General features: G+C 37.4%; 2 protein-coding genes across 2 annotated transcripts in view; one reads left to right on the top strand and one right to left on the bottom strand.

Annotated features, from left to right (window-relative positions):
• Positions 1–969, bottom strand: part of lrrc75bb (leucine rich repeat containing 75Bb) — a 38,962-nt gene extending 37,993 nt beyond the window's left edge. Inside the window, exon 1 of the mRNA XM_007567731.2 lies at positions 327–969. Within this exon, the coding sequence (XP_007567793.2) occupies positions 327–728 (402 nt within the window). The 5' untranslated portion in view covers positions 729–969. The remainder of the gene's footprint in view (positions 1–326) is intronic.
• Positions 970–8,054: 7,085 nt separating this feature from the next.
• ggt1b (gamma-glutamyltransferase 1b) lies at positions 8,055–18,321 on the top strand. The gene is made up of 13 exons (XM_007567723.2): positions 8,055–8,130; positions 9,895–10,082; positions 10,199–10,329; positions 10,425–10,514; positions 10,816–11,008; positions 11,091–11,251; positions 12,446–12,595; positions 13,460–13,596; positions 14,220–14,407; positions 14,479–14,606; positions 16,159–16,271; positions 16,369–16,482; positions 17,797–18,321. The coding sequence occupies exons 2-13, from the start codon at positions 9,925–9,927 to the stop codon at positions 17,941–17,943; spliced, it is 1,710 nt and encodes a 569-aa protein (XP_007567785.1). The 5' UTR covers positions 8,055–8,130; positions 9,895–9,924; the 3' UTR covers positions 17,944–18,321.
• Positions 18,322–19,603: the final 1,282 nt, after the last annotated feature.

Here is a 19,603-nt window from a genome sequence, read left to right as displayed (position 1 = left end):
AGAAATGATCAACAAAGACACAGATTCAACTAAATACAACTAATCATTTGGAGTTTGTGTGTCTTCTGAATGAAATTATTTGTATTTGTTATTTATCTTGTAGCAAATATTTTAAATATGGTTTGTAGAGTGTATGCTGTTCTAGATTGTAACAGGAAATTGTTACAATATTTTACCCTATATATATAAAAAAACAAAAGCAAAGTAAAAATATCAGAAACGTTTGTGTTTTGACAAAACTTTCTTTCCTTTTCTTTTTTTTCTTTCTTTCTTTTTTTTAAATAAATAACATTTAGGGAAGCTAAAAAAAAATCATAAGTTCCTACCTTCCTCAGTAGTTTAAGCACTTCACCTGCTTGCTCCATCTTGTGCTCCCGGAGCATCCTCTGGATCTCCCGGACCCAGGCCACCCGTCTGACATACGGGCTCTGGTTGGTTTTCCGCAGCATCCCCGGCAGCTTGTCGGACTTGAGCATCAGGGATGTAAACAAGAAGTCTCCGCCGCTCCTGCCGCCACTTCTCTCCTCCTCTTTGGGCTGATCATTCCGCTGGTGTCTCCTTCTGGTCAATTTGCTCTCAAAATCCAGACTTCTTTGTCGGGTTAACTTGGAGCCCATCACTCCAGGGAGGATGTGTCGGCGGCGGTGTAACTGAGCGGGAGCAGGGCTTGTGCAACACGCAGCCAAAACATCACACCTTAGCTGCTCCGTACGGGACTGGACGCGCATCAGACGTGTACTTGAAAGTTGCAAAGCTGCTTAGAAACGCGCTGCAAAAGCACATAACGGTGCGCTGTCCGTGTCGCCGACGTCCCCTGCATGCATCCCTCTCCATGCACTGCCTGAGCACTCTGGCATCCTTTGCCTCCACTCGGAGCTTGAGCTCTTCTCAGCCAATCAGACGGAGAGCTGCTGCTCAGCTTGGGAGCGAGAGTCATGCAGCAGACTGTTGAATGTTGTCAGATTCGTTTTCCCACCTTTCCCCCGCATCATAAGCACGGCAGACAGGTTAGAGACAAACACACAGTGATTGAATACTCAACAGAAGCGCAAAAAAAAAAAAAAAACAAAACAAGCAGAAAACACTTTAATTGCTTTAAATCCCTCATAAAAAATAACTTTATCAAGAAGAAACATCATTTCTGAATTCTGGTCACTTAGTTTCTTTTTCTGGATGCTAGGATAAAAGTGCAGCTATTTTTTATTTTTATTTATGTGTAAAATTTATTTTTGTCTTCAAATGCAACCAATAAAACTTTTACTTTCAAATGTGGAGATGAGAAGGCAAGAACCTATTCCAGTACAAAATTTTTCAGTGATTCTTGAGAAGAAGGACAAAATGGGTTTAAATTTTCCCCTACAAAAATTATTCCTCAATCTTATGTATTCAAATATGACAAATAATGTTTTGGAAATGTAAAGATGCTAAGGTGCAGGCTACTAGTTGCAGCATTTTCTTTCTTTTTTTTTTGTTGAAAATTACATTTTTAATGGACCTGACCCAGAACTTCCAACACTATCTGACGAAAATAAATACAAAATTATTTTTAATGACCCTATTAGTGACATTTTTACTTAGTTTTACACACAAATGCTTCTCAAGAAACAAAAAAAATATTATTTAAAACAAAAAACAACAAAAAGTCCATCTGACGGAGTTGACGCAGAACTGAAGGTGACAAACTAGTGAGTTAAAAGAAATACTTGAAATGTGAGAAGTAATGCCATTTAAAATACATTAAAATGAATTAACTGCACATTTAAGTGAGATTTGTCAACACAATTACTGAGAGTCACATCGTTAAAAACTCTGACGGAGTTGACAAAATGCCAATTTACACGATGTTACTCCGAAGGAGGCCATATTGTAGCTCATCAAGTCCATGAAATCTTTACAGTATACTAAAATTAAGCATTTATTTCACTAAATTTCATCAAAGTTTTGTAAATAGTCAGTTATGGTTTTGACACATCATGGCTGTGATGAACGACTGAATAAAACGGAAGAAAAAAACAAAAGAATAACATAAGCTAACCAGAGCTAACTAGCCCTCTTAGCAAAGGAAGAGAAAGAAAGAGGTCATGAGGTCCTCAGAAGTTTTGGTGCCCCACAATAATGCCTGATTTTTATTTTTTATTTTTTTACATTCTTTTTATGTGTGACGGTGTTGACAAAAACAAATTTCAATTGAGTTGGAAAACATATAAAAATGATTTTTAATTCACTTTATGGATACTTTATAGTTGTTTATTTGAATACTTATATTCAATTGTCATAATATATTATCTTAGTATTCCTTTATTTGTTTTAAACTTTTATAATGTATTAAGTTCTGCTTCAGGACAAGGGATTTTACAGACACCATCCACCTACTACAAAATTTAAAATAAAAGATATTCAGCAAACACCAGGAAAACATACATTGTTGTGCTCACATGGCCCAGGTCAGTTTAGTCAGATATTTGAAAAAATTATATTCTGTGTACCAACCAAAATCTGTGTCTTGATTTTGGTTGGGCTTTGGTCCTGACTTTATCCCAGGGATCAAAACATAATTGATGATAAAGACAACATACAACTTGTTTTTCTGATATTTTTTTTCTCACCCATGCATAGGTTCTCTGAATTAGTTTTCTCCACGTACTCTGGTTTATTTTTACATACATTTAATCTAATTAGTAATAGACAAAGAGAACACACCAACACTAAAAGTTAAATACTTTTGTTCCTGGATTCTCCAGTTTTATGCAGTTTTTATCTGGTTTTATTGATGACAGATGGGCAAAGGGAAGATACAGTGAAATGTAATCAAACATGTCATCGTTTTGTGGAGATACTCCAATTTTATATTCCAAAACACTCATGTATTCCAGGTAACTTGTGATTAACTGAAATTAAAAAAATACAAACACAAATACTGAGAAGATTTTCTTTGTTTACATGAAGCAAAACATACTTTGAAGTTATTTAATGAACTGAGTTGGTTTTCTTTCCTTATTTCAGTCCATTCCTGAGTCAAATAAATGGTTCGTTACCAGACCTGCAGAGCTGAATAAATGTCTGTGAGGAAATTCAAACATTTGTTTAAATTTTTCTCGATTGCTTTAATGAAGCCGTCAACCTCACATTTTCAAAACAGTTAACACGCAGGCCGAAACACCGACACTCATGGTCAAAGTGACACATTTTGTTTGCAAAAGGCTCTAACCATTCCAAACATTTGAAATATATAACAAAAGCAAATAAACATGAGCTACTCCAACCAATTATTACATATTAGATAACACATTATATCACTTTCATGCTAGTACTGTTGATCATCTTTAAACACGGCTGGTGCCAAATTGTCCTTCTTGCAAATAACAGGGTCAAGAACCAGAAAGGCTATTTAGTCCACATTTTATTGACTGCATGATCATTTTGGTCTAACTGCGACTGAAGACTGAAATACCTTTTATATTACAGAAAATGCAGTAAACTTAAAATAATATAACATAATTAGAAAGTTAGATTTAAAAAAATATATAGCAATAAATGACCACTATTGTCACTCAGTCTCATCTTCCTTGGATTCAAACTGGTAAAGAACAACACAGACATGGCGGACTTCTGCAGACCGATCGCCAAGAGAAGATTTTTGGGACGTAGAGTGAAACAGATACTTGAGTGGATTCATACTGATGTAAGGTAATTTAATATACCGTATTTTCCGGACTATAGAGTGCACCTCACTATAAGTTAAAAAAAACCCCCCAAAAACCTGGAAACGTACATATATAAGCCGCTGGTACTTCCGCCGCTTCAACGCCGAACCATGGATTCGTTCACGCCGAGTTTATGTACAGCGGCTATCGATCTGTGCTGCCAGATCGATAGCCTGCATCATATGAACTTCTTCGTGTTTACTACTGTGATGGACTAAATGTTGTGGAGGTTCAACTAATAGTTAGTAGATCAGAGAAATGTAACAAAAAAATCACAAACTGTTGATTTCAAATGGGCAAGCAATCAGTGTTTAGCATTGTCTCAGAGTGAACTGATCTATATCAGTTCACTCTATAAACAGATAAATCCTTCTCATTCTGTCACACTTTTCCTTAAACTAAAAAAGTTGTGAAATGCAAATTTTGAAACCTGAGTAATGTTTTTTTTTTTTTGTTTGTTTTGTGAAAATAAATCCACCAGTGGAGCCAGGAAGAGAGCAGGGCTCATTTTAATTCTATTAGTGTTGTATTTTCCTGCTGATAAGGTTACATTTTGTCTGTGCAGCTCTGTTGGTTTCTTCTCTGAGCTGAAAAACATGTACTTGTGATAAATTTTACACAGGACAACCATCCCCTGTAAGGGACATCTGTCATTCCTGATAACGGCGGCACAAAGTGAATTGGATACATCTGCAAATGCATTTGTTTCTACAATCAGTCATAGAAATGTGGCTGGTGCTCTCTAAAGGAAATAAAGTTTAATGCTCTCCAGTTTTATCCGTAGGCTCGGCCGTCCGTTGTTTGCTCAGATTAGCTCAGTCGAAAAACATTTTTTAAACTCAAAAGAAAATCCTGGCACAGATGTGAGAATACCTAAAGCTAATTTGCCCCCCACACAGCTTCTCTTCTGTGCACTGTCAAGCATAAAGCTGGCATCATATTGATGTGTCTGTGAAGACCTGCCTCCTGAATACCTGCACAGGAGCTGATTTACAGTGCAGCCTCCTGATTGCCTTTGCACCTATGCAGCACAGATGGATGCGTCAGGATGTTGTGATTTCTTTGTGTGCAGGATGTGAACTGTGTTAATAAGGAAGCACACGGAGAAATACACAGGGGAAGGAGAAGAGGAAAACACCTCTCTGCCTGGTTCTCAAGTGTATGGACCACTGTTGAAAATAACCTGAATGTATTGTGGTAAAAATAAGACTGAGGTACATCATTTCCTTCCTTTCATCACCTTTAATGTGACATTTATCCTGTACAATACAACTGAAAAGCAAACAAACCTGCAAAACTGAAAGTTTGCTTGGTTTGAAGCTATGTGTGAAAGTCTAATTAAATCTTTACAAGCCAATAAAGTATGTTTGAATTTCAGTTTCATCACTCCGTGACGATTGCCAGCATCATGACTGATGAGCGCATCTCTGCCGCTTGACCATGCCGACCCAACGTCAGTAAATGAGGAAACAGTTTCAGCCCAAAGTTCTGCTGGAGGGGGCAGAAGAGGCAGCAGCACATCAAGTACATAATCAGTCATATCCTCTTTTTGAAATGTTCCCATTGTCTCATATTTCATCTGACTGAAGGTAACATTGTTACTTAGTTGTGCTATAAAATGGAAAACTATGATAAATGTCTGGAAACTGCGTAATGCCTCCTCGTTAAACTTCACGCATTGAGCAAACTGTGAGTTTTTATTTTAGTTAACAGTACACAAGTTTCTAATCGCATCTTGCCCCCATCATATTTAACTTTTTAAGCATAAAAAGTTAAATACCTAACTTTTATGCTTAATTTTGTGATGTAATTTTTGTTTTGCAAGAACACCTTTCTCTTCTTTTGTTTTTATGTTTTTATTCAGTGACTCTCAGCTGTTCGGCTAGAAAAAAGTGATTGCTCAAGGTCGGGATGACTTTATGGCGTGTCATAAAAGGGATACAATTACCTCCCCATAAAAATACCCTTTGCTGAATTACCTGCTGCTCAGTCAATGCTGAGTCAAAAAAAATTCACACATTGGACATCCTAAACACACCTTCTGCTTTGAGTTGTGCAACAAGGAGAAACAGAGTTGTGTCACATTGCATGTAACAATCAAGGAGTTAAAATTTCACAATTTGCATCACTTGAAAAATGGAAAACTATGATAAACAGTTTGTTAGCAATTGTATGGCCGCTAGTTTTTCATAAAGTTATCTTTAAAAAATGTTTCTAAAAATAGTTTTAAGAACTGGATTGTAGCCGGTAATGCGCTGAATGTTTTTATTTTTTTTTTAAGATCCTTCTTTCTGTCAGTCTTCTGTAAAGGCCAGATTTGTGGACAGCTAATAGCTGTCCTGTTTACAACTTTTTTCCACCTGGGTTGTGTATCTCTGCAGTTCATCCAGAAGTTACCATGGCACTATTAGCTGCGTCTCTAAATACCAGGGCTGACAGATGAGGTGGACCCCCAGATCTTGCTGAGGTTGCAGTCGTGTCACTCTTTCCGTTTTGGGAAGATGCTTGCTCTGTGAAACGAACAACGTCAGACATATTTTTTTTTTATAACATAGCTGTTATTTTAAACATCTCCACAACTGCATTCCTGATCTTTCCTTTTCTTGGCCTTGGTCAGGGGTGTCAAACTCATTTTAACATCAAAATTATGAATGTGCTATAAGTATTAATAAAACTACCTGATAAACTCTTAAAATATTACAGAATATGACTTTTTTCATTAATATAATTTGGCACTGTGCAAATAAAAGTTGATTTGAGTTGAAATAATAAGTAATATCTAAACACGCAGCTATTATCTCGAAGTTTTATTGGTGTGGTCTATAAAGTCTTGAGGCCAGACTTGAGTTTGACACATGTGGTCTGTGTGATAAATCACATAAAGGTGAACTTAATATTTTATTTTTTCATTTAAAAAAGTGAACTTTGCACCATTTTTCTTTCACTGAACAACAAACAATATGTTTTGTCTGTTACATAATCCCATTAACAATAAATAAAAGCCGCAGTAGGGCGTTCTAAGAAAACAAAATCTGAAGTAGCACACCTTACAGGTCACCGCCTCTCGCTCTCTGCTGCTCTACGGCTCTCCCTCCACAGCGGGGTCTGCCCCGTAGGGCAGAAATTTCCAGTAAAGTTTTGTTGTTTCTCTGCCGTTAATACAGCTGCAGCACACCGGCAATTTTAAGCTTGAATGTATTGACGTAGAAGGGGGGAAATCTGTGAGGACTGTATACAAAAGCATTAATGACATACTAAGACTCTCCTACTACAAGAAGAAAGTGGAAGAGCATTATTTTATTTTTATAGATTCTCTTTCATTTGTTCTACTGGCAGGACGTTTTAACAGATGCATAAAACTACATTTTCATAAAAGTTACCTCCTGCAGCTTTAAGTTATGTGGTTGTAACATACTAAAGGTGGAAATACGGTGGCAGAGTAATGATATCTCTTACAATGAGATATAATTACATCAAAAAATGACATTCTTTGTGATTTTATCTGAACTACTCCTCCCCTAAGCCGCTTCAGGTCATCCGATGTGAAGCTCATGAAATGTTTCTCACTTCTTGTCTCAACTATTGACAGGCAAAGCTTCACGTGGCGTCTGAGCTTAGAGTAGAAGCGGTGGAGGAATCATCAGGTTTAGACATTAGTTGTTCAGAGAGCAATGAGTTAGTTACCACAGGATAAGACAGAAAAGTGTTGATGCCAAAGCTCACAGTCAAATGTCCCTGATGGTGTCCACGCCAGCTGGTCTGGTTGCTTATTTACTGCAGGCTTCGTCTTCAAACAATTCAGTTTTAGCATCTTTTTCCCCTCCTCACTCAGGAGATGTGATCCTTTCCCTCACCTTCATGAAAGCTTTTATTTTTTATTTATTTATTTATTTTCTCATTTAGTGTGCACTTTTATCTAAAACTCCCCCATGAAAAGGCTTGTGAAACATTTTATTATAAAGAAATCCCTATTTTCCCCCTGAGTATTTTCCCCCTATTTTTCCTGGGTAGAGTTGTGCAACACAACCATTGCAAAACGTTTTCTCCCTACATCATCCATTTAAAGTGAATGACTAACAAAGTGACGCTTCTGGAAGTTAATATTTGTCACAGGTCTCTTTAAGTATCACTGTAGATAAAAGAAAAACTTTTGCCTGCAGGTCGTGTTACTCCATATGTTTCAGGGTGTTGCAGTAACTCAGCCTGGGTTCATCAAAGTGAACATTGTGAACAAAATAACTTTTAGGCTGTTTTTCTGGTTGTTTCTCCTTGTTCGGTCTGTCCTTGTTTACCACTAATGATGACTCAGGTTAGAGGGTTTATTGTGGGATGGGTTAAAGTTTAATGACTGTGATATAAATGCATCACCTATAAGCTGCTGGCAAACCAGGCACAGCCTGCAGCAAAAGCTCCAAGGAGAACCAGGGTAAGAGATTTTCCCTTTTTTTTTATCCTTGAAGAGGTAAACAATTCCCTCAATTTGTTTATGGTTTTGTTAGACTAAAAACTGAATAATTAGAGCCATCCTGATAGTATCAGATGTGAAAATCAGAAACTTACTTCCTGTAAGTGATTTCTGTAGAGCAGCATGCAACCCTGGTTCAACTAAATCAGCTCACCCCCCTGTTACATAATCTGGGTACACTTCTGTGACAGAGCAAAGAATCAGCCTGACGGTTTTAGGGGATAAACTTGAAACACTCCAGACATTTTATTTATTTATTTATTTATTTTTTTTGGTGTCATTTGGGCTTTTGGAAAGCACAGCAAGTATGGTACAGTGACTCCCAGATCTCAAATATTCCTCTGCAGACCTGTGACTGACTGAAACTTCAAATGTAGTTCACACAGTTCAAAAGAGATAAATACATTTAGATTTGATGTTTCCAATAAGAGTAGCTCTGCTGCTTACTTCTCATTTCCTGAAAGTAGAAATATTCAGACGAAACATTGTTGCGTTAATGTTTCGAACATTAACACAACACTGATTCCTGCTGTGGCTAAAACTCTGTAGCTCGTTATGATTAGTATCTGTTGTAATATTTAAGATTTAAGCAAAAACAGATAATGAACATCTGCTAAATTCAGTCGTACTTGTCTAATATTTTTATTTTTTTTCCATTTTTGTTCTTTTTATAGTAACACAAGCTGATATTAGCTGCTTATTTATGCAAACCATCTGCTAAGGTAGAAAAGCTGCTCAAAAGATATGTCGCTGTCAATGCTGCATTACCTTCATAAAAGCTATATGAAGGTAATGCTTCATATTTTGATTTCACATCATGACTTTGTTTTTTGTTGCCACCAGAAATATCCCTAAACAGCTTAATCTGTGTTTTCTGTAAAGTAGGAAAGAGTGTCTTCTTTAATCAGGGAGGAGTTTATATTTCTATGTTGAGTTGCTTAAAACATCTGCAATATATGATTCTATGTTACCATGACTCTTTATAAAGAGAGAAATACAAACATATCCCCAATAATTGGCTTTCTTTGTTACAGTTTCATTGCTGATTAGTCAGAGGCACCTAAACATTTGAGTGTAATAAAAACCTCACCAAAAATTCATAATATTATTCTCAATATGCAGATGAACAACCAACTCAGCGAGAAAAGTAATAATACTAGATAAATGGATGATGAACAATGAATAACAGATGTGTTATGTGTTTACGGCAGTTTCTCGATTCAGTTTTTAATGATAACATCTCTCCTCTGTTTTGAGTTACACACAAAGCTAAACTCAAAGTTTTTTTTTTTATCACATTAAGAATCAATTGAATGGGTTTGCAGTAAGATCCAAATGCAGAATGATTTTAAGAAATTACATTAAAAAAGTGGGAAACAATAAAAATGAAAGAGCTTAAATATCGAGGAGAGGGTAGAGAGGACACTTGGTCCAGGTGAGAATACCAAGGAGAAAGAGCTGGACTAAACACAAAGTATAAACTATGTGGTAAGACTCCAACAACAATACTGAAAACAGAAATGAACTGAAATCTTGATGTCAAAAATAAATCCAGGAATATTAAACAAACACAAGTGAATCATGACAATAACTGATTTGACTTGACTTGTGAGTCTTTGTTACCAATGACTGTATTCAAATAAGTCCAGCCTTTTTTTTTTTTTTTAAGTCAAATGACAAAGCAAATGTTTCACATTTACATTTGTCTTTTGTTCCCCTCTCCAGACAAATTGCTAGGTTCCCCGAAGATTCAAAATGGCTAAGAAAGTAATAATAGTGGCCCTTGCAGTGCTGCTGTTAGCATGCCTCGCCATATTTCTGGGTGTTTTCTTTGGCCTGAAGAGCAACAGAGCCAATGGCTCCTGGAAAGCAGCAGTAGCAGCAGATGCGGGCCCCTGCTCAGAGGTTGGCAGGTGAGAGCTTGTTTCGACAACATTGATATAAAAACCTGTTTGAGTTACGACTGTGACCACCTACGCAGAGAATAAAGCTGTCCCTATGTGTTTTTTTTTTATTGTTTGCACTGTAGGGACATTCTCCAGAAAGGAGGATCTGCAGTGGATGCCTCAATAGCGTCGCTGCTATGTGTTGGATTAATAAATGCTCACAGTATGGGCATAGGAGGAGGTCTTTTCCTCACCATCTATGATGCAAAAACTGGTACAACAACACACATTTCTCACCACAAGACTTGTCACATCTCTGCATCTCCACAAATCAAACAAACTGAAGGAAATTATGTGACTTCTATGCAGGAAAGGTTGAGGTAATTGATGCACGGGAGACGGCGCCCCACAATGCAACGCAGGACATGTTTAAAAACGACACAAATTTATCCCAGAAAGGTAATGTCCAAACGTAGAAATGGAAATAAGCTGACGTTTATTGGTCCTCCTGCCTTAAAATGTGATATAATCTCTTTCGATACTTTGGAACTGCCCTTTATTCTCCTTGTATATCTTGATATGGGATGTTGCCCCCCAATAAATTGTTGATTGCTGTTTCATGTTTAGACATTTTGTAACTGCAAAGCACGCAGATTTATTTATAGGACGTTTCTTCTGTTCAGAAATACAAAAAGATCAAATAAGATGAGTGAAAGCTCCCCTAAAAATCTAAACTTTTCAACCGTTTCTTGGTCTTTAGGAGCGTTGTCCATCGCTGTTCCCGGAGAGCTTCGGGGTTACGACATGGCCCACAAACGATATGGCAAACTGCCCTGGAAAGACTTGTTTCAGCCAAGCATCGAGCTTGCAGAGAAAGGATTTCCAATGGGCAAGGCGATGGCGATCGCGATTGATAGAAACAAGGAACTCATCGTGAATGACACAGCCCTCTGGTGAGAGACATCACCTTTATTTAGCTCTCTGCTTCATAGATAACGTTCTCTGTCTGACATGATCTTGCTTGTCCTCTTTCAGTGAAGTGTTTTGCGCGAAAAACGGCAGCGTGTTGAAAGAAAATGACACCATTAAATTCACCAGGCTGGCAGGAACATACAGGAAAATCGCCGAGAAAGGAGCAGAGGAGTTTTATACAGGACAACTGTCAGATGAGCTTGTGAAGGATATTCAGGCTGCAGGTATCGTTGGTTCTTACTATTAAATCATTTTATATTGTTGCTACACACAGCAACCTGTGAAAGTACTCATTTCCCCTTGAAATAGCTTTCGCTTTGTTGTGCTAAAAGCTCAAACTTAATTAGATTTTATTGGAGTTTTATGTAGTAAAGTAGTTGTAAGACAAAGTAATGTGGAAGGAAATGTTCCATGAACTTTTAAAATATAAAAAGGTCTTTTTCGGGGTACGTCTAGACAAAAAGAGTCTGAAATTTCTGTCTTTTCTTGTTTGCAAAGCAGCTCTAGCTTTAGCAGATTGGATGGAGAAAACAGGATGTTATTATATAGTGTCTTAGCAAAGCTGATCCAAAAAAACAAATAGACTATAAAAACACAAAACAAGTGGCATGTATTTGTATTAACACTTTCTATCTTTACATTTGGAGATTGTGCTTTTTCTTTCCTTTTTTGTGGCTGAAAATATCATTTAAATTTGATGGAGATCATCTGTGAACATCAATTTTCAAATCTTGGCCCCCCAAAAAAGTTCAACTGAGTTTGAACTTTTAACACAAATAAATGCTTGGAGCTAAAACATTACATTACAGCTCATGTTGTGTGTTTAGGATAATTTTCTTGCTACAAATTAAAAACTTCTGCAGCCTCAAACAGATTTTTATCTTTAAGGATTTCTCTGTATTTTGCTCCATCCACCTTTCCATCAACTAATCGGCATCTCTGTCCCCACAGCATAATGCTGCCACTCATCAGAAATCCTTTCATGATAAAAGTCGTCTCATACTTTCTTTGATCTTTCGCGTAAAAACCCAAAAAATAATATTTAAGTTTGTGGATGTAGTTGCAAAAAAAGAAAAAATCTTTAAAAAGTCAGCAATATTTGTAATTAACCATTTTTATAAAAGCTGACTTGACTTTTAAGAAGTTTCAAGTAACAGATGTTGTCTATTCTGGAAAATCAAAGGATTTCTGTTCCGAGTCCTTCTTAGAATCTGTTGCAAATGATCTTGTGCAGTAACTCTTAATGCCACAAAAGTTTCAAATTCAACCCAATGTTTCCATCTTCAGATAAAAGTCTGCATTTTATTTAATTTCTGCTCTACGGGCTTCGCTGCGCCTCCTATTTGCAGGATAAGGAGAATTTGTTCCCCCTTTTCTGCTCAGAAATGTATTCACAGTGTTTGTCAATCCATGTTTAGGCGGCATCATCACAAAGGAAGATCTGAGGGATTATGAGCCTGTCTTGGATGAAAGCCCTTTAAGGGTGAATGTGGGGGAGTACGCCATGGTTGTTCCCAATGCCCCCGCTAGCGGCCCTGTGCTATCGCTGATATTAAACATCCTGAATGGTAAGCCTTGTTACGCCGTCCAAAAACATCCTGAGTGGGAGAAAATGTGCTGCAGCGTGAGCTGCCTTCCAGCCGCTCTCACAGAAAGGAGTCGGCTCTGAGGGACGTGTACAGGAAATCCTCTCTTTAAAGGGTCTTTTCTCTTAATTCAACCAGAAATAGGATGGGTTATGTAACTGGGAGCTGGTAAAAAACACTGATTTTTAACAGGGATGCGCTCTATTTGCCCTTATATGGGCTTAGATGTGGAATAAGCGCTGATTATTAAAATGCTACTTGTTTTCGAACTGAAAACCTTTTTCTTTGTTCTGCTGACGTCATCTGTCTGATTTAGCTTGTTGCTGGCTGGGCCGTAACATTCAAGCTGCTGGTCTGTGAAGACACCGTCACGCTGCCTCGGCTTCGTGTCGGAGCAGTGACAGTATCTGCCACTGAGGATTAGAGAAACTTTCCTCTAAAATAATTAATCATCAAAACCCGCTCCCTTTCCCTTTGACTGGCCGCCCACTCACTGTACCCCACTGCCTCAGACACCCGAACAGTAATCCCACTAATTTACTTCTAATTGGACACAGATGACTTGTTCAAGCTTGACTCACATTTCAGTCGGCGTAGAATAAAGCGCTCTCGCCCCGCTGATGTGCCGTGACGCCTGCTTCTGTCCCGAAGCTAAGACCGACAAAGTCCTGAACTGTCTTCCTTCTGGGGCTTTCACCTCGGCGTAACACACATGTGGAACTAACTGAAAACACATTGCGCGCCAAGTCAATTTGTTCTCTGTGTATTTGAACCCAAAAGTATACAAATAGATTACGAAATCCTTAGTTTTAATCAAGCTCTAATTGCGGTTATGTGTGTCTGCAGGATACAACTTCAGCGCAGACAGCATGGCGACCAAGGAGAAAAAGATCCTAACTTTCCACCGCATTGTGGAGGCCTTTCGCTTCGCTTATGCAAAGAGAACTTTGCTTGGCGATCCAAAGTTTCTCCAGATTGAAGATGTAAGTTACGGGAAGTATGTTCGTTTTTGTTGTGCAGTGACTAATAGAGTGGTGGGGGCATGGGAGGTTAAAGTTGACCTTTTACCTGTCTAGGAAATGACACAGAAAGAAAATGAAACAAAGTAAGCCACATGTGCTTGCTGTAGATAAGAAGGGAATCTCGGAAACATGGCAATCTGCAGATTGCACAACCTGGTGACTCAAGAACTTTGTATCCCTGCTACATTTTTACAGAACAGAGAAGAAATGTGTGTCACAACTCAATTAAATGACTCCAGTCTAGTTAGGACTAAATCATCCATTGCTAGCAAACACAGGTTGTATTTAAGTTGCTGACAAAAGCTTGCTATTGCTCTTTTTTTATCCAAAGCCAAATCATTTCTTTACCGACATTCAGTCCAAAATGTACAAAGACCTTAATGTTTGGAAATTTCTTAGTGGTTTGATGAACTGACAAGGTTTGGAGAACATGAGGATAAGATAAACAAAACTAAATGAACAAAAAGCACAAGACTCAAACTCACAGTAACTTAGGGAGCAAGATAAGCAAACGCCTTATAGCTCTGTGTTGTTCTGTTTGTTTAGCACAGTTCTCAACTTAATCAGCTGTTTTCTTCCAAAAGTTGATCAAGAACATGACCTCCACTTCGTATGCTGACGTCATGCGGGCGAAGATTACGGATGATACCACCCATCCCATGGAGTACTACGAGCCACAGTTCTGGCTTCCTGAAAACCACGGGACGTCTCACCTGTCCGTCGTTTCAGAGGATGGGAGTGCGGTGGCTGCCACCAGCACCATCAACCACTAGTAAGACCTCCTAATTAATCTGTTGTAGCTCTTGTCCCTTTCATATCTGATCAGTTATTGTCTTCCTGCAGTTTGGGCTCCAAAGTCATGTCAGGATCTACAGGAATCATTCTTAACAATGAGATGGATGACTTCAGCTCGCCATATATCATTAATGGGTTCGATGTTCCTCCTTCCCCAAGCAACTTCATCAAGCCAGGTAGATGTTTAACGTTTTGTGCAGGTGTAAGTTGTGTATCTAAAATGGATCAGAGGGTGCAAAAGTATGCTTAATACTTTTATTTAAACTATTTTAATTATTTGAGAACAACTAAACCAAAGCTTCAAAATGACATAATAACTCTCTGAAATGTTGCTACAGTCAGTAAATGTTATCTATACAGTATAGATTGGAAAACAGCAACAGTGAACCAACAAGAACACCAAGACAGTTGTAAAGTTAGTGGAAACAATGATTAGAAAATTTAAATAGGATATTAGTGTAAAAATGAAGAGGAATGAAAGACCGTCATATTTATTTGTTTATCCAAAATGAAGTTATTGTGGTTGGTCTAAATCTGTGTAAGTTGGCTCTGACAGACAGAGCCACACATGAGTTTTATATCAAATATAAGGAAATCCTAAACATTGGAGAGGGAGTTTGGTTCCTGAGCAGCTGCAGAAAAACAACCTCTAACCTGAGTGCAGCCCACAAAGGTTCATCTGGAGAGAGTTCAAGAGTAAAGACCATGACCATCAGACAGTCATAATGTTTTGCCTCATAATGAATTTTTCCACCATTGTGAAGGTCATGGTCCTTCACATGTCCTGGGTCTTCTAGCTGATCCAATGATGAACTTCACAGCAGATTTGTTGCACAAATCAAAGACGTTTAGTGAGTCAGAATATGGGTGTGATGTTGTTGAGTTGAAACTAATACAGATTATTCTCTTAAATAATCCGTATTTATCTAATACTTCTCTACCAGAATAAGCTCCGTTCGAGGACTTTGGTAACTTAAAGCTTGAGGTTAGATTGAAACAGTTATAAAGCTTTGTAAAGATCAGATAATTTTTAAATTAACTCCCTTCTGCTCACTTTTCCACCTTGACATTTATCAAGGTGGAGCATGTGTTTCAGGAGGATGGCTCTTTATCTTAATTCTTAAGTAACTTTACTTGGAAGTCAGCCTAAATGTTATCAGGTTATGTCGTTTTGCAAAGCTCTATTTTCCTTCTGTTTATTAATGATTGATCACTTCAGTGATTGATGGTTCTGATTATTAAAACCTCACACCACTTTTCTAAATGCTGAATCACGTAATGATTTATGGCTCATCCGATCACAGGCAGCTTATAACTTGTTAATCAAATGTCAGCTTCTATTATTCATGCCCTTTGACCTTGGAGACATTTTGTCACACAACTATAAAGTTTCTGTGTATTTTATAAGTATTTTATCTGACAAGTATAAAAGTTCAGAACTGTGGAGGGGAATAAAATATTATTTTCTAATTTAAGTTTTTGATGGGAAAACACCAAGGCTTAAAATATGTTAGTTTTTTTCAGTTTTTCCAACATCCTCCTTCAAATTTATATTAACTACATAGTTGTATTACAAAAAATGACACTTTGAAAATAAAACTGTTCAACATGTAGTTTATTTGTATGAAGTAACATTTACTTTGGCTTGGACAAAATAGAAAATAGCAGGTAATTTGCTTTGTTTTTATTTATCTGTAAGTATAATTAACCCTTGCATTCTGTTAACAGGGAAAAGGCCGATGTCGTCTATGTGTCCAACAATCCTTTTTGACAAAAACAACAATGTCAAAATGGTAGTCGGAGGTTCAGGAGGAACAAAAATCACTACTTCCATCGCTCAGGTAAAACACGTTCTCACCTAAACCGTAAAGATGTGAACATTTCCATTTACCTTTTTTTGTTCTTTCTACAATGTTGGACATGTTTGCTGTTTTAAAGGTGATTCTCAAAGCGCTCTTCTTCGGCTTCGATGTTGATAAAGCCGTCACAGACCCAAGGTTACACAACCAGCTAAGTCCCAACACCACTCAGGCGGAGTCTGACTTTGACAAAGTGAGTGCCAAAAACACAAAGAAGTGCTGATTTATGCAGCTAATATTAGCGAGCTGTGCTGCTCAGAGAGACGATCCAGTATCCGAAAGCTGGATAACACAGAATGCTTTAACCACTAGTCATTACCTTCACCTTTCAGGGATGAAAAGTTTTCACTTAAACTCTCTGACTGAGAGAAAGCAGCTCTGTTGTGAGGTTAAACAGTAATCATCATGACTTTACAACATAATGACTTTACAACATTCTTATGTAATGGTTTAACACAAGGTTTACCTCTACACCCTCCGTGGCACTTCAACCACATAGTTGTGAATGTCGCCCGAGTTTTTCAAAGCGTTTGGGACGTCTGACATTATGGTGTGAAAAAGAAACGCGCAAACTGAACACATAAATGTTTAAAGTTTGGTTCCCGATCTAATTGAGTATCCTGAACCATAATGTCTGGAAACACCCTTAACTTTATCACACGGTTATCGCTTGGGTCTTTTCCAGTTTATGGCAAAATGGTATGCATTGCAAATAATTAACACTTACATAAAACCGAATATATAATGTTTGAATCTGTAATTGTTCAGAAATAACTAATAGTTATTAGACACCATGTCAGCTTATCTTCCTGATTTGTTGAGTTTTGGTCAGTTAGTTAATTATTTTCATTTTATTCAGGCTAGAAAAGTTTGCAGCTGTAATCAATGATAGATCTTGATTTTACTGAGATAAAAGGTGTTATAAAACAATTTGAGAAAGATATTTTGGTGAGAGATTTTATATGCAGCTCTGGAAAAAAATTAAGAAAGCGCTGCATTGAACCCTATTGAAAACTCTTCTGAGGTAAAACATTAGTATTGTTGTTTCTAAATTAATATGAATTTGTTTTCTCTGCATTACTTGCATCTTTTTCATTATTTTTACCATTTCTCATTTTACAGTACTTTTGCCTGGAATTTCAGAGACAGTAGTTCATAGAATAAAATAATAATGTTAATTTTACTCAAACCTATACCTATAAAAAGTAAAATTAGAGAAACTGATAATTTTTCTGTGGTCTCTTAACTTTTTCCAGAGGTGGATATATTAGAAATTTGCAAAGTCTAGCTTCAAAATTAATTAAAACTTTTCCCCCAGTCCTTGTTTTCAAAATTCATGAAATCATTGGTTTGTATAAAATAGAATAATGGTTTGAGTTTAAATAATTGCTTTAAAATACCAAATGAAGTAAAAATGTGTTTTATTTACTTTCAAAAGGCCTGCTTTATCACTGAAGCTACCGGGAAATGTTCAGATTTTCATGCTCCCTCTTGTTTTACCTCACAGGAAATCATTGATGGTTTGGCAAAGAAGAACCATGTGACGGCGTTCCTCACGTCACCAGGAGCCGTAGTGCAGGCGGTGTTGCGTCGCGACAACAAGCTGTCCGCCAAGTCGGATCCTCGTAAAGGGGGGTATGCTGCCGGGTACTGAGGCCATAAATCCTTCACTGATTATGACATTGCAGTAGCTGTTTGGACTTTAACATCTTTCACACAACATTAGAGACGAGAGACGAGGAACTCAGCGAAGCCAAACGACCATCGTGACTCAGCGGATTTTGTACAAACTGAGTTATGTTCGTTGTTGTTGTTGTTTTTTTTTTTGTTTTTTTTTTTACAAAACAGCACTTTTGTTAATTCTAATCTCTTCTTTATTTATAGACAACTTAATTTATTATCAACCCTTTTTTTAATGTAGTTTTACAGTTTTGTTCTAAATCCAGTGTAATTTAAAAATTGTTATTTGTGTTGTTCTTTCTGAAATCACTGGCACCACTGAGCTGCTATCGAGCCGCTTTTGGTTGTTGAATTGTAAGAAAAGGAATAACAAAGGGCTCAGACTGTAACACCTCAGGGACAAGCCTTTCCAGGAGACAAAACAATGTAATGACTCACAATAATTTGCTAACACCCAGAGTGCAGCGACCTACAGAGACCTCATCTCATTATATTTGCTGCTTCTTCTTACAACGACGTCTTTCATCGGCTGAACTAGGGAGTATTAGGAAGTGCTCCTATCACTTTTGTTTTCTTCTTGAGATCACAAAGCTATTTTACAAGAACACTGTAGCATATCAGTTCATAAGTTAATATTTTCTTCTCATGGGCCTCCTGTCAAAGAAATAAGAGACATGCAGGCCAAATGTTTTCTTGTGCGTTAAAGGGACAGTACGTCTTTTAGAGGTTCTGGGAGGTTGCTGCGAGTGAGAGCTCCCCTAGTTGTCGTAAAACGTCACGCAGCTTTGAGCTGGGTAAGAGTGATTCATCCTCAGGGAGATGGGAAGCTTTAGCTGACTTTAAAACAACTCAGTCAGAAAATGTTTACGTCTGTGGGATGAAACTCTGTTTTGGTGGGCATTAACTGTCTCTGCTCTCACTGTCAGGACTGTCTCTGTTCCTCAGACGTAGATTGTTGATCGAGGCAGGCAGTCAGCTGTATCAATTAGTTTGATTGGTAGCTCACCAGGATTAGACCTGGAGGAGCGCAGTTGTTGCATAAGGGATGAAATGATGAATGGTTCTCATTATTGCCCATTGTTAATGCCAATGGTACAATGATACAGCTGTGAAATTATTTAGCAATAATTCAATGACAACTACTGCAGCTGATAATGAAAATATTGGTGTTGATAAAAGTATTCAGGTTTCGCTGTCAGGGAATTACCTTCAACATATTATAATATAATATAATAACACTATTTTTAACACATTTTTATCCTGCGCATCTTTTGTCTGAAGACGTCTGTTCAAACTCCAGGTTGTAACATAATCAGTATGTTTGTTTTTTTTCTGAATAAATACATTACAGAATAAATATATCAAACTGTTTTGTAGAACAGTTGCTGTTATGTGATTGTTAAAAGTTACTAGAAGTTTCCACTGTTCAAAACTGATTTTGGGCAGCATCATGCTGGCTTTGGGTGTGGTTGACGTTTTGGATTTTTCATTTTGGATTAAAACAGGGAAATACTTCCAGGACTTTGTTTTGTCCTTTGAGGATATGGGACTCTTTTGCGGACATTATTCTCATTAAAAAAGAACGGGAGTTTTTGGACATTTAATAATTTAGGAGTTGTTTTTTTTTTTTTTTT

Source organism: Poecilia formosa, unplaced genomic scaffold (assembly GCF_000485575.1).
Source record: "Poecilia formosa unplaced genomic scaffold, Poecilia_formosa-5.1.2 Scaffold6, whole genome shotgun sequence".
In the NCBI taxonomy this organism is placed as follows: Eukaryota; Metazoa; Chordata; class Actinopteri; order Cyprinodontiformes; family Poeciliidae; genus Poecilia; species Poecilia formosa.
The sequence above is the reverse complement of the archived record's forward strand: the minus strand, read 5'-3'. Positions and strand labels throughout refer to the sequence as shown.

Bases quoted from the DNA above. Each gene is read 5' to 3' on its own strand.
- ggt1b (XM_007567723.2), top strand. From the start codon at position 9,925: ATGGCTAAGAAAGTAATAATAGTGGCCCTTGCAGTGCTGCTGTTAGCA. The intron at 10,330-10,424 runs GTACAACAACAC...ACTTCTATGCAG, and splicing joins CATCTATGATGCAAAAACTG to GAAAGGTTGAGGTAATTGAT. The intron at 10,515-10,815 runs GTAATGTCCAAA...CTTGGTCTTTAG, and splicing joins CACAAATTTATCCCAGAAAG to GAGCGTTGTCCATCGCTGTT.